Below are 14,414 nucleotides of genomic sequence, written 5' to 3'. Positions count from 1 at the left end.
CTCAGCGAGGCGAACGCTCTACCACCCATTTATGAAAGATAAAGAAAAGAAAAATGTTCACCTTTGTTTTCTTCTTGATTAGCAGACTATACATAGCCATACAAAAGACTCTTAAGCTAAGTAGATACATGTATCAATAAGGAAGTACTATTGTTTGCAAGAAAAAATAAGTATCTTTTAAAGAAAAAAAAGTGTTGCCTAACCAAGTCTTTCTTTAAAGATGTACTTTTCGCATTTTTAAGTAAAAGTTGCTCAGCTCTGAATGGATGTAAAACTAATCCGCATACCATGTTCATGTGAATCTTTATTTTAATGCCTCAATCACAATTGCACTTAGACATCGTCCTTATTGAAAATATTGGTTTACATTGTTAGACACTTTTTCGAAGAAAGTGATTTTCAAAGATAGAATAAAGTGAGCTTGTTGACTGAAATCTGTCAGATGCAGATTTGACTGGTTTTGTTTTCTCTAAGCTTTATTTTTAATCATTTGTTATGATATTTTTTCCTAATATTCAGTACCTTCTTCATTGAAAAATGTCTCATGCAAATATTGTAATATTTGCAGACTTCTAAAACTATTTTCATTTTCGGTGTTTAACATTAGCAATATCACGTAACAAAATGTAAGTATATCTTCTGTAAATAAATTGAATACTATTGTACAGTTGATAAAGACTAGCGAGAACTACAGGGTTGTATCTATAAGAACCATTGTTAAAAATATATACTCTTTAATTATATTTTGAAATCAATCTTTCTTTGCAAGATCATAAATAACAGTTTATTTCGGATTTGTCGTGTTCTGATGTTTTAAATTTAAGATATAGCCAATTGATTTTGTTTTCATCTATATCCTTAAGAACTAGTAAAAAAAAACTATGTAAATAAATACACATGTGACATGCTTGGTTATAAATTTCCAAGGAAGAGAGCACATAATGAAAATAAACTTAATAATAGCGAGTGCAGCGAGTGAAGTGAGCTCAATACCCTAACGTGTAAGAATAGAGAAAATTCGGAATGAAATCTGTACATACGTCAAGCAAATTTCTCTGTGAAACATTCCCAGAATTTCTTTTCTACCCAATGTCCTTTGCGCGAATAAATAAATGTATAATTATGTTAAGCATAAAAGGCTTTCAGTTTGTAGAAATCTTTCAAAGAAACGAAAAATAACTCTGCAATGTTTTTCGACCTAAATTCCACTAGGTCTATAGTTTCAACCAGACGCTCGACTGTCTCCGTAAGATCAGACGAGCTCCTATCGTCGGGACCATAGTCACAACTATAGTCGGAATGTCTCGTGCAGCTTATTGTATGAAGTGGCTGATCAATTTTAAGTTATTTTGATGGTACAACTCGCTCTCCCTCAACGGTCACACATTTAAATATATTACACTCAACTTGAGGAGTTTATACATGTATCACATAGATACAATCTATATATTTTAAGAGGGTTTTTAAATGAGCAGTAATGGTTTCCACGGTAAGAGCTGCTCCATCCCTTGCCCATATCCAAATTTTGGCCAACTATGTCAAGAGCTCTGTGATTGTTCTAAGGAGAAATGTAACCACATGTGTGGATGTGTACAAAGAAAGGCTAAAGAAAATTTATACATTTAACTAAAAATTCTTTATGTAGTTTCTTATATCTTTTGGAAATGTTTCATTATATGGAGTTAAGTTTAGGCACAGATCCCCTGAAAATTGTAAAAGATGTCTTTTTACCTTTTTGTTTTCTTCTTAAAAACCCTTATATACTACAAATTGCAAAAAAATTATTTTAAAGTACATCCTCAGAGAGAGAGAGAGAGAGAGAGAGAGAGAGAGAGAGAGAGAGAGAGAGAGAGAGAGAGAGAGAGAGAGAGAGAGAGAGAGAGAGAGAGAGAGAGAGAGAGAGAGAGAGAGAGAGAGAGAGAGAGAGAGAGAGAGAATAATGCAGATAATTCTTATATACAATTCTGCTGGCTGTTGGCCTGGGTACTTTGGATTTAGGTGTGACTTCAATTGTCGGTATCCAAACTTTGGAAAGTACTGCCAAGAAAGATGCGATTGTTTAAAAAACGAATGTGATAACGTTCTTGGATGTAGAGAGAACATGAGTATATTTACTTAATATGATGAAGTTTCAATATGTGATCGTCAATTAAATTCTAAGGAAAAAAAATAATGGTCGGTTTTGCTATATATACATATATATATATATTAATTTATATCATCGGTCATAATAGAAATAATATTCTTGCAGAGGAGAAAAGTTTCCATTTAATAAAGAAGGCCAGATCAAAACAAGCACCGTCCGTGTCTATAGCATCGGTTAGTTCAGTGTTGTCTTTAATACTTGTCATGAGGGCCGTGTTCTGGTTTTACAAATTCAGAATTAGAACATGGTTCAACAAAAGACGAGAAGATGGATTAGTTCACAGAAATAAAGCACCGCCCCAGAGCAAACCAATAAACTGCATTGAAACTGAAAACCAGGACAGAGCAAGCTTTTGCTACTTTTCCAACATACATGTAAAAAGACAAAACCAAAACTCTGACATAAACATAAGAAATGCAGTATGCCAGTTAGACGTGTCCAATCTCTACGAGGCAGTGGAGTATCCAACCTCTGGTGCAGATGATTCATTTAGTGCTCCGTATCCCAAGCCCAGTTTCATATTCGTTTACTCTAAAGATGATAATGAACTTCTGATACCTATTGATCAGTAACAATAAAAGGAGTTTTTGATGAAACCTAACATGAAACAGGCTATTGAAATACACTGATTTGATTGTATTATTTGACTATCATAGTTAAGATATTAGAATATTTTTTTTTATCAAAATAAGAATCAGAAGTAGTGAAATTGTGAAAAATTCAAAATTGTTGATGAAAACTATTTGCTGAAGAATTTTTTGTTGTTTTCTTGAACGCCAAGCATATAACAAAAAATAAACTAGATGTGGCATTTTTTTTATCAACTCTAGGTATTTTCATCAATTTAAAGGCAGTGAAAATAAACACCTCTTCCAAATATGCCTAGGTCAGAGCCGGGTCTCCCTTAAATCAAACGAAATAAGAAATATTATGGGATGCTAAAACATTATTCAACAAACGGGATATATACTATATCAAATTATCCGTTTTCGTCTTAGCTAACCTGTGAGAGGTCTCTATAAGTATCACAGAGGTAATATATTTAATATTCTTAATTTGAAGATCAGAAGACATAAAACATTTATTTTCCCAATCAATGGTGGTATTGAAAATAATTGCACAATATCGAATTTCTAAAGTTAGTGCTAGAAATCAACTTAACTTATTTTTTACAGTTTACCATCATCCTGTTCCATATTTAGACATAGGACAGGATAGGGTTAATGCTCAATCTCATGACAACAGGTTTTTATTGATAAACTGTTGCATCCTTTTATAAACGACCGAATTGTGCATGATCATGAACTAAATGTCATATCCGAAAAACCACTAATGACCAAGAATTGTAAAATGAGTTGTGGTCAATTAAGAGGTATTTTTTTTAAACTTCGTTTTCATAATAATTATACTTGACATTGTTTTGATAGTTACATGTACGGAATGTTAAACACTTCCTCGCCGGAAATTAAAACCTTGGGAGGTATTTTTCTCTTAACTCCAAAAACTGCCTTTAAATAAACGAAACGTAAATTGACGGAAGTAAATTCCCTTGTTCAATGTGGAAAGTGTACGGAAAAGTGGGAAATGCCAGAACTCGTCCAAAAATGTGATATGTCAAGTAATGAAGAAAAAAAAAATCCTTCAATGCCTCATGTCGCTGAATCTCCTGACTGGAATGCAGTATAAAATGTAAGTGCTAATAATTTTCATTTACTGACTCTGAATGAACATGTTGCACAAATTATGTTGGGTTTATTGTAATTTGCGATTCGTAGGACAAGATACCTCGGAAAAATAGCTTTGTTGCCAATCATATGAGTAAAAATACTATAAAATTGTGATGCAGCACATTTTTCACTCCCTCGGTCAGATTGTGTGCCTCCTCAAAAATAAATTGAAGATATTATTTGTAAATATATATTAATATAATGCTTGAGGAATTCTGTATGTTTCCAGCATAACTAATTTGAAATGAAGTGATAATACTTTTTTGTTTTTTTCCTTTACACTTGACCTACATTTCTTTGGAAAAAATATATTTCCTTTCTTTAAACGTAAATTCATATAATTTTGTGTATTTTTTAAGATATCAACAGCTGTGATCTGATACGTTCAGTTTGGAAGTTTGGGTTACCTTTCGGGCTCCATAGATTCATGATTGTGAGGTTCAAACGCTGTTTTGGATGATCAAAAGAAATTTAAAATAAACCACATAGTTATCACAGTGTTTTTCTACCTGATTATAGAAACATAATGACTCTGATATGTTGTAGCAACACCCAGGTTACTAAACAAAGTTGTACATTTATCGGAATGGCATGTTGACAAGAGTTACCTCTCTCACATACTTTATAAATACTTGTACAATGTAAAGGTAAATACTTCTTTGAAAACTTGTGCAAAGACTGTAATGTTTTATTTCTCAACAAAATTTTGTGACACATTTCAAGGCTATTTTGTTCGCATTTATATGTACTGATATGTACATGTACGAGGGTTATTAAAAAAAACGTAGATAATGCTTCTCATCGTCATATGATTAATACAAGATAATAGATCAACACATTTTCGTAAACATAAACATTGATTTTGTCGAAGTGTGAAGTTTCATTCCATTTGATTAAATAGATTTCATGTTAGCCAAAACTTAAAGCAACATATTTTGTTACCAAGGAGCACGGTTAACCAATATTGTAACGCCAAAAACAACGCTGAGAAAGTTTGTCAAAAGTATACATACTTTTGTTATTTCAAACACGTTTTGTAGCGTCTTCTCCATTCAAAACACATATCCACAACACTTAACACCTAGTTTTCTAACAATTGTACAAATATAGCTTGTATTAGAATGTTATTGTTTTCAAATTCTTTGATTTACCATGCAACTGTATTAGTTCTGCAACATTGAAGCACACATCACGTTCAATGACGTTCCTAACTCTTTTGACAATATTTTTAACTTTAACCTGTTTCATTGCAGACAATCCATCGCCCGATTCAAACTCGCTACCACTCAAAAATTGTATTTTCAATTTAATACAAATACACAGTTTTTTTTTTCATACAGATCCTGTTTATAAGGATTGTTTAAGCTTGTAGAAAAAGTTTCCCGAATGTAAAGTCTAATTTTATTGCTACTTGCTGCTCCGTGACGTCCTTCAACGTCATGATTTTTTTTTGCCTTTTTTAATTAAGTCCATATGTATTTAGAAGCTGATATCTTTTAAATGGAACGATATATTACATAACCTGATTTCATTTTAATTAATACAGCAATACTTTATGCAAACATGTAAATTTTATTTTGTTTCAGCTCCATTTATTAGATGTATACCTGTGAATACTGTAAAGTGAAAATTAGAAAATTACTCAATTTTGACGGTGCTCCGTGACCCCAATTTTGCTGTTCTAAATCCTTGGTAATTTTAATAAATATGAAGATACATTCCAATTTTTTTACTCAAATTATATGAATCTGTTGTTAAAATATTTGTACCAAATTTGGATATAATATGACGTTAAATAAAAAAAAATTAGGACAAAAGTCTACGAACTTTTTGAATGACCCTCGTATAATGTATAAATGGATGTTTGTCGCATACAATATGCATAAAAATATCAGACAGGTTCAGGTCCGTTAGGGTTTTTTTTTCCATACAGAATCGTTGTGAGGCGTAGGTCATACTGAAGGCATTGCTGCTTAAATGGTACTTCGAATTAAGTCTTCTATGAGGCAATTTTTTAAAGAATGTATGTTTAAAAAAAAAGTACTACGTCTTTTTGAATCAGTAAAATAAAGGAAATTAGAAAGATTTTTCAACCTCAAAAGTCCATAAAACAATAAAAAAAAAATAGGAGCAGAGCAAACATCAGAGGTGAGATTAGAGGCCATGAAAGAATGAGCACCCCCCGCCGACCGGTAACACCCGTCGTGGGCTCCTTGTCATTATAACGGGAAATCCGTTGTTAATTCAGCGTGTAAATAATGTACTAACAATTTTAAATGTCTAAAACATGAGTCAGCATTTGACTAAATGCTAAATTGTATTTGCTGACAAGGCCATTGTATCGACCATACAGCTTTCAAAATGATGACTTAGAATTATCTATCTATCTATCTATCTATCTATCTATCTATCTATCTATCTATCTATCTATCTATCTATCTATCTATCCATCCATCCATCCATCCATCCATCCATCCATCCATCCATCCATCCATCCATCCATCCATCCATCCATCCATCCATCCATCCATCCATCCATCCATCCATCCATCCATCCATCCATCCATCCATCCATCCATCCATCCATCCATCCATCCATCCATCCATCCATCCATCCATCCATCCATCCATCCATCCATCCATCCATCCATCCATCCATCCATCCATCCATCCATCCATCCATCCATCCATCCATCCATCCATCCATCCATCCATCCATCCATCCATCCATCCATCCATCCATCCATCCATCCATCCATCCATCCATCCATCCATCCATCCATCCATCCATCCATCCATCCATCCATCCATCCATCCATCCATCCATCCATCCATCCATCCATCCATCCATCCATCCATCCATCCATCCATCCATCCATCCATCCATCCATCCATCCATCCATCCATCCATCCATCCATCCATCCATCCATCCATCCATCCATCCATCCATCCATCCATCCATCCATCCATCCATCCATCCATCCATCCATCCATCCATCCATCCATCCATCCATCCATCCATCCATCCATCCATCCATCCATCCATCCATCCATCCATCCATCCATCCATCCATCCATCCATCCATATATATATATATATATATATATATATATATATATATATATATATATATATATATATATATATATATATATATATATATATATATATATATATATATATATATTATGGCGCTGGAATTGTTGTTTCATCAACATATTTATCAATAATTTACCTCGTTTTAGAAATTATACATACGAAGAGCATGCTCTTCTGTATCGAATCAACTGAGAGATGTAACCTTGCAGGTAATGAAGGTATATTGCTGTATAACTAAGGGAATTTGACGAATGAAAAGCTCACCAGAATATATCGTATCGACATAAGAATGGAAATAACAGTAACTGTTGTAAATTGACAATATGTCGTCGATATATCTTAATAAGAAAAGAGTAAGATTTTGGGCGAATTCTACAACATAATTATGGAAATATGAGTTAACTGTTTGGAATGGAGAGAAAGATGATATATCATCAACTAGTGAATGCACAGAGCTTGAAACATTGCATTTGATTATGACAAAGAGCGTTAAGTAAATGAAAAGGAAAAATACAATTGGAACTCTGATTTAAACTCCCAATAAAATAAACAAAAATAAACAAATGAAGATAAAGGTGAAGGTTTACCATGTATTTATTTTTAATTACTGACATTGAAAATTATTTAAGGGGTAGGCTCGAAAAAATAATCTGACGAACAACTATAAACACTCAAACCGTTTCAGTCAAAATATCAGATATTCTTTTAGGGTCGGGAAACATTTTCCGCCTGAAATTCTGAAATTGCAAGAATTCCACGAAGAAAAGGGTGTGTGTGAAGAATGTTGATGAAATGTTTACTTAAAAAAAAAATTGGGGCTTGTGCTGTAGATTTCGAAGATTGCATGCCATATGCATTTAGTAAGGTAAGGTATAAACAAAACCATGTTTATGATTAGTTTAATTTTATTTCAAATGCTACATTGAGATAACCCTTGTCCACACACTTAAAAAAAAATCAATTATATCTTTACAAAATAAAAGAAAGAAAAAATTAGCTATGTACAGATCTGCATCTACACTGTAACTTAGTTTATTGATGTACATAAAACAAGTAGACTTTTTTTAATTCCAACGGTATGAGAATGTTTTGACCCCTATTATTTCTTTAAATTGCAATGGGCTTCATGTAGCTACATTTAAGGATGGTGTTTTCTCAGAGGGCAAAAGGATTCCACTCACGGCAGCAGAAAACAAGGGACCCTGGGGCCACAACGATCATCTGCACACTGTGGTTAAGGAAAAGATCATTATCTGATTATTTGAAAAGCTAAAAGTATAAGTAGCCCTGATTGAGATGGAGGTATAATTTGTACAAAATTGAAATAACTAATGATGCTTACATTTCTTTTTTTTACTATTCTTATATTTCTTCCCTCAAATTTGAACTTTCATTGTGGCCCTACCATACCCCAAGGGGTTATGATTTGTACAAATTTGAATCAACGCTATCCGAGGATGTTTCCCTATAGATATGACGATCGTTTGTGTTCTTGAGAAAAAGATATTGATACAAGTTTCCTAAATACTGATACTCCTATGTTAAACTGTAATCGTCCATTATGGCCAAACCCTACCATCAGGAGTCTTGATTTGAAAAAAAAAAACTTGAACCTACACTAACGCAGAATAATGCTTCCATAAGTATTACCAATCAAATCTTTATTGTTCATGAGAAGGGGATTTTTTGAAGATTTTTCCTTTGCACTCCTTTATAAAAACTTGAACGTTTTGATTCCCTCCGGGGGTCATGATTGGAACAAACCTGAATGAACACAACAGAAAATGATTCCACATTAGTTTCCACATTTTTCCTGACCCATTTCTTCTTTTTCATCGACGCAATTTACTTTCCACTTTTGAATAATTATCTTCCCTTGGAGGAGGGTGTGACACTTCATTTGAACAGATTTGGATTTACTTTACCCAAGTATACTTTGTTTTGAGTATGGTTGAAATTGACTCAGAGTTTTGGAGAAGATGTCAACTTAAAAAGCTGATGAGAACAACGACGACAATATATAATGAGGCAGACAACGGATAAATTTAGATCATAAAAGCTAACTTGAGAGTTCGACTCAGCTAGGGGAGCTTAAAATGCTGTAGTTGTACAATGAAGGTCTATGAATACGATTGACATGCTATTTTCAACTTTGAAATAAGTATGTAAATAATCTTCGCTTTCTGAAAAAGGTTTCTGAGTATACAGCGAAAAATCCCTATGCTTAAAGCTATAACCTGTGATCAAAGCCTTCGTTCTCAGCAAAAAAAAAACATAAACTGAAATGCTCTGGATAATGAAATGGGAGCTTGGATACTGTATATAAAGGGTAGTGCCCCTAATAAAGATAAACGATAAGAATTTCTTAGTTGAAATTTTACAGTTATGATAGCAATATTGTACATGTATGTATATGGTCTGTGAGCTTAAAAAATATACTCTCTTCATAATTCACCATTTTATAAACGTTTTGCGCATAATTTAACAATGCATTCTGGACACTTATATCAAACAAGCTTAAGAAGAAAACAAGCCAAGGTAAAATAGAAGTAATACAGTATAAAAAAATGTTAAAACATTTAGCATGTAAATGAAATTAAACTGTACAGTTATAAAAAGACGAAGATTAAATATCAAGATTAAGATAAACACATACCGGTATTTTAGTATAAGCTACATACGAGAAAATAATCGATAGTATAGAACATACAGAGAATATTAAAAGTTTATTTTGAAAAATCATCGTTTATGGATTTACGATGTTGTCAGCATATTCAGACATAACACTCCACTGCCTTACAAATTGATGCAGTTGGTGCCTTATACCCCGATTCATTTTTATTTTCTCTTTGTAGAAACACTTCTCATCTTCTGACATAACACACATCTGAAATGCGTTATCCGTCACCAACTCCGTGTTGCAGATTGGACAAGTAACCTTTGTGTTTTCCTTGAGCAACAGTTCGCTATGGATGTGATTGAAAAGTAAATCTGGATCTACCGAAATGAAAAAAAATATATAAGAAGTTTGACTTTATGGGACAGAAACAATTAATCGCTTTAAGAAAATAATGGGTATGAAGGAACGGATTGCAATTTCATAGTCCGTTTTTCGACATTTTTGCAGCATTGAAATTTTTTACTGAAGCCCCTTTAGGACCTATAGAAAAATAATTTTGAACCTGATAAAACAAACTGTCTTAGCTAAAACGAATTTAAATTGTTATAACGAATTAAATTTGTTATAACGTATTTAATTCGATTGATTGATTGATTGTATATTGTTTAACGTCCCTCTTGAGAATTTTTCACTCCTATGGAGACGTCACCGTATGCCGGTGAAGGGCTTCAAATTTAGACCTATACTCGGCACTTAGGGCCATTGAGCAGTGAGGGTTCTTTATCGTGCCAGCGCCTACCGTGACACGGGAAATACGTCTTTAAGGTCATATCCGAAGGACCCGTGACTTTTACTTCTGATGCCGAGCGCTTGGCGAAGGAACAGTCGCTACCTATTTTTACGTCTTAGGTTTGACGCGGTGCCGGGAACGAGAATCGAACCCGGGCCTCCCGATCACGAAGCGAAAGCTCTACTACTAGGCTACCGTGAACGGTAATTTAATTTGATATAACGAATTTAATTCGATATAACGAATTTAATTCGTTAATTATAACAATTCTTTTAATAAATTTAATCTGTCATAATAACAAAGAACTTAGTTCACAAAGTACCAAAATACGCCCTGTTACCAAAATGAATAAAACTTTCCTTAATAATGTGTTAAGATTAGCAGATTATAAAACAATTTATTTTATAACAATATCTTTTTTAGTTTTCTTTTTACAGTCGTTTAAAGTTGGTATTGTTTTTTAATGAATGCTACGTCATGACGTTACAGCTATATGCTTCTCAACTTCATGAGGTGCCATGACGTTATTTCACAGCCACTTGTTTCATATACAGGGTATAAGGAGTGCTCAATATAGGAAACAAGTGCAAGTGCTCTTTTTGGCTTTTAAGAATTTTGATATATATATATATATATATATATATATATATATATATATATATATATATATATATATATATATATATATATATATATATATATATATATATATATATATATATATATATATATATATATATATATATATATATATATATATATATATATATATATATATATATATATATATATATATATATATATATATATATATATATATATATATATATATATATATATATATATATATATATATATATATATATATATATATATATATATATATATATATATATATATATATATATATATATATATATATATATATATATATATATATATATATATATATATATATATATATATATATATATATATATATATATATATATATATATATATATATATATATACAAGATAGTAATTATGTATTGTACATTATTGGAAAAAAATCAATTCTATCATGACGTTTTTTAAAATGAAGCTCTGAAACATGGGATAAATATTATTTTCTAACTCCGTGTACTTTTAAGAATTAATTGCCAAGTGTTAGATTTCTTTAAAATTTGACATTCTGACACTTTACATATTTATATATGATAAAGAATAGACTCTTTACTTAGACAGTAATCTAATTACTAATATATTTGAATTTCTATCTCAATATATTTTTATCTTCAAAAGTCAACATATATTTAGCGTATATGTATTTCTCATAAGAATTTTTTTTCAAAATAAGCATGTTTTCAAATGTGTATGATTATTAAATGTATATGATACATGTATCATGAATTCTAAGTATGAGGGTTGTCCGTAAAGTTCGTGGACAACATTGATAATTACGGACAAACATCGACAAACTATTTGAAACTATTATTTTAATTTAATTCATGTTTCATTTTATAAATGTGCAAGTTTTCAACAAAAACAAAGCACAAATAGTTGTAATTTCATGAATTCATGATACATGTATCATATACATTTAATAATCATAATAACAATACTGTTTCTTAGCATTTTTAATGCACATAGCGGTTATTTACATGTGGAGTTTCCCACAGCATCCAACTTATTATAACATATGCAGGAGACAATACATGACAAGGAGTAAGCTGGCAATAATTTGTAAACATGGTAACAATATTTAAAGCTCACATGAAATTTAAAAGCTTTTGATTCTTAGAATGGAAAGAGATCTCCCTGTAATACTATTTTTCAGCAGTTTTATGTCAAAGATGCAGATTAATTTTAGTTATTTCAATTAATGTCTGGATATTTTTTTATCAACATATAATCCTATTACATAGGTATGTATATCCTTTAACTTTATATAAGTACATGTATAAAAAATATGATCAAATTAAGTCCCCTTGAGCATTTATATTATGATATACAAATAAAATCACATTATTACCACATTTTTAAAAATCTTTTTTATACTTAAAAGAGAAAAAGTAACATCCAAAATCAAACAGCTCTAATAATTATGCTTGAAGCAACGAATTTCTATTAAAATATCATGAATAGTTTTCTTTAAAACTGAGTTAAACACAAAATTCCACAATCAAAGGAAAATTCCTGGTCAAACAATGTTGATGTATTTGAATATCCCGTAGTTCTTAGAAAGATGGAAGGATGGAGGGACAAAAGATGGTCATGACAAACACCATTTTTAAGGCGAGGCATAAGAATCACTCTTCTGGCACACTTTCTCCACTCTCGCTGTCTGATTCGTCGATGATTGGGGAAATATCAGCTGCATCCAAGACATTTCTACTCCAATCCCGCACTCCAAATGATTTTTCTCTGTATCGTGCACCACTTAGATACCATATTACTGATGCAATATGTGAGCACATCCCAACTACTCTAGCGCCTGCTCTACATGTGCAGTACCAAGATTCCACTGTACTTTCACTGTAATGTATCCAGAGTTGGTACTTCTTAGAAGACATGTGCCTACTGAATCAAGAGATATTTCATGGGAAATACTTGGAATCTGTCAACAAATAACTGGATATGTATTAGGATCACTGGAATCTTATCGATCTTCTTTACAAGAAGATTCAAATATTAAAGAAGCGACAATGTTAAGAATGAACACACTTACTCGTGGAGAAGTGTAATGTTTTCAGTTTTTGTTAACTTAAAGATGTTGAAAGATATCTTTTTAGCTATTTTTTTAAATAAGCACTTATTTTTTTTTTAACACTTTGACCGTCCAGTCGGTTCTTATGTTTCATAGTGGTTATATTTTTCTTTTTCATGCTACTGTAAATTTTATTTTTTTTTATTATAGATGTTATAATGTTATTTCAAATACGAGTATATGCGATGAATCTGAGGTAAACCGTTCCTCTTTAATCAAAACTTTGTTTTGAAAAAATATTTATTATGAAAAAAAATTCTTTTTTTTTAAAGGCTAGTGATCTGCAGAAAATCATTTGTACGAAACATTTATGGTTTAAATGTCCATGATTTGGTTGGCGGAACAAAGCTTGTCAGATTTTACAAACACTTCCATAGTTTTTTTTTTCTTCATTAATTTTGAAAGACCTTATGAAATTGTAACATTTATATTCGTTTTTCCTAGGGGGTACTATAACATAGTAATGTTACTCAAAATAAACACCTAAAATATTAAATGCATAGATGTATGATACGTGTACATGTACGTTATAGAAAAGACAAGAATTTATCGCTCGAGAACCAAACTGAAACAAAATTTATCTAATTCAAATTTTCGATGCATCAATACATAAAAAGAGACAAAATAAATGGTTGTTTGTATGAAAAAAAGTTAATGCCCCATTCCAGGCTCGAACCAAAACTTTTCGCTTCGAGAGCACTGGACAGGTAGCCATACTTACTGAGCTACGACCGCTAAACATATACAGATGATTTTAAAACGACAAAGATGTACTACATTCACACAATTGGATTTTTTTTGGGAAAATTCCTTTTTTCTAGGTCTCTGGGTCTTCTCTCCATTTTTTAAAAAAAGTGTATTCGTTTCTATGAATTAAAATGCACATAAAAAACGTTTCAAAATCATGGAGAGAAGACCCAGAGATAGAAAAAAGTTTAGAAAAACGTGTTTAAAAATGTAGCATTTTGTACGAAATGCCTGATCTAGCCAATCTTCAAGTTATTTTTTAGCAAATCAAAGCTGAATTTCGGAAAAATATTTCTCTTTTCTGTTGCACAGGAACCCGTTAAATGAAAAATGTGTTAAAATTTCATGTGACATGTCGAGAAAATTTTCACTTTTCAATTACTTCTAGATTCCTGCCGAATGTCAATCAAAAGCGCCCTCGTTCAAAGTTTGACGATGTTTATTTTACTGAAATAATTTCTGAAAATGTTGTTGAAGATAATAATATGTAAGAAAACCAACCCATTTTTCATAAATAAATGTACTCTTTTATTG

General features: G+C 31.6%; 1 protein-coding gene and 2 long non-coding RNA genes across 3 annotated transcripts; 2 read left to right on the top strand and 1 right to left on the bottom strand.

The window, feature by feature from the left end:
- Positions 1–1,914: 1,914 nt before the first annotated feature.
- Positions 1,915–2,947, top strand: LOC134283743 (uncharacterized). Its single transcript, XM_062766221.1, has 2 exons — positions 1,915–2,105; positions 2,252–2,947. The coding sequence occupies exons 1-2, from the start codon at positions 1,940–1,942 to the stop codon at positions 2,716–2,718; spliced, it is 633 nt and encodes a 210-aa protein (XP_062622205.1). The 5' UTR covers positions 1,915–1,939; the 3' UTR covers positions 2,719–2,947.
- Positions 2,948–3,670: 723 nt separating this feature from the next.
- LOC134283742 (uncharacterized) lies at positions 3,671–4,344 on the top strand. Its single transcript, XR_009995551.1, has 2 exons — positions 3,671–3,835; positions 4,233–4,344. It is a non-coding gene; the product is annotated as an uncharacterized LOC134283742 (long non-coding RNA).
- Positions 4,345–7,550: 3,206 nt separating this feature from the next.
- Positions 7,551–9,986, bottom strand: LOC134283744 (uncharacterized). The gene is made up of 2 exons (XR_009995552.1): positions 9,430–9,986; positions 7,551–9,392 (listed from the first exon to the last, which is right to left on the bottom strand). It is a non-coding gene; the product is annotated as an uncharacterized LOC134283744 (long non-coding RNA).
- Positions 9,987–14,414: the final 4,428 nt, after the last annotated feature.

Source organism: Saccostrea cucullata, unplaced genomic scaffold (assembly GCF_032062105.1).
Source record: "Saccostrea cucullata isolate Sc308-1 unplaced genomic scaffold, CSIRO_AGI_Scuc_v1 ctg5322, whole genome shotgun sequence".
Lineage (NCBI taxonomy): Eukaryota > Metazoa > Mollusca > Bivalvia > Ostreida > Ostreidae > Saccostrea > Saccostrea cuccullata.
The sequence above is the reverse complement of the archived record's forward strand: the minus strand, read 5'-3'. Positions and strand labels throughout refer to the sequence as shown.

Bases quoted from the DNA above. Each gene is read 5' to 3' on its own strand.
- LOC134283743 (XM_062766221.1), top strand. From the start codon at position 1,940: ATGCAGATAATTCTTATATACAATTCTGCTGGCTGTTGGCCTGGGTAC. The intron at 2,106-2,251 runs GTATATTTACTT...ATATTCTTGCAG, and splicing joins TGGATGTAGAGAGAACATGA to AGGAGAAAAGTTTCCATTTA.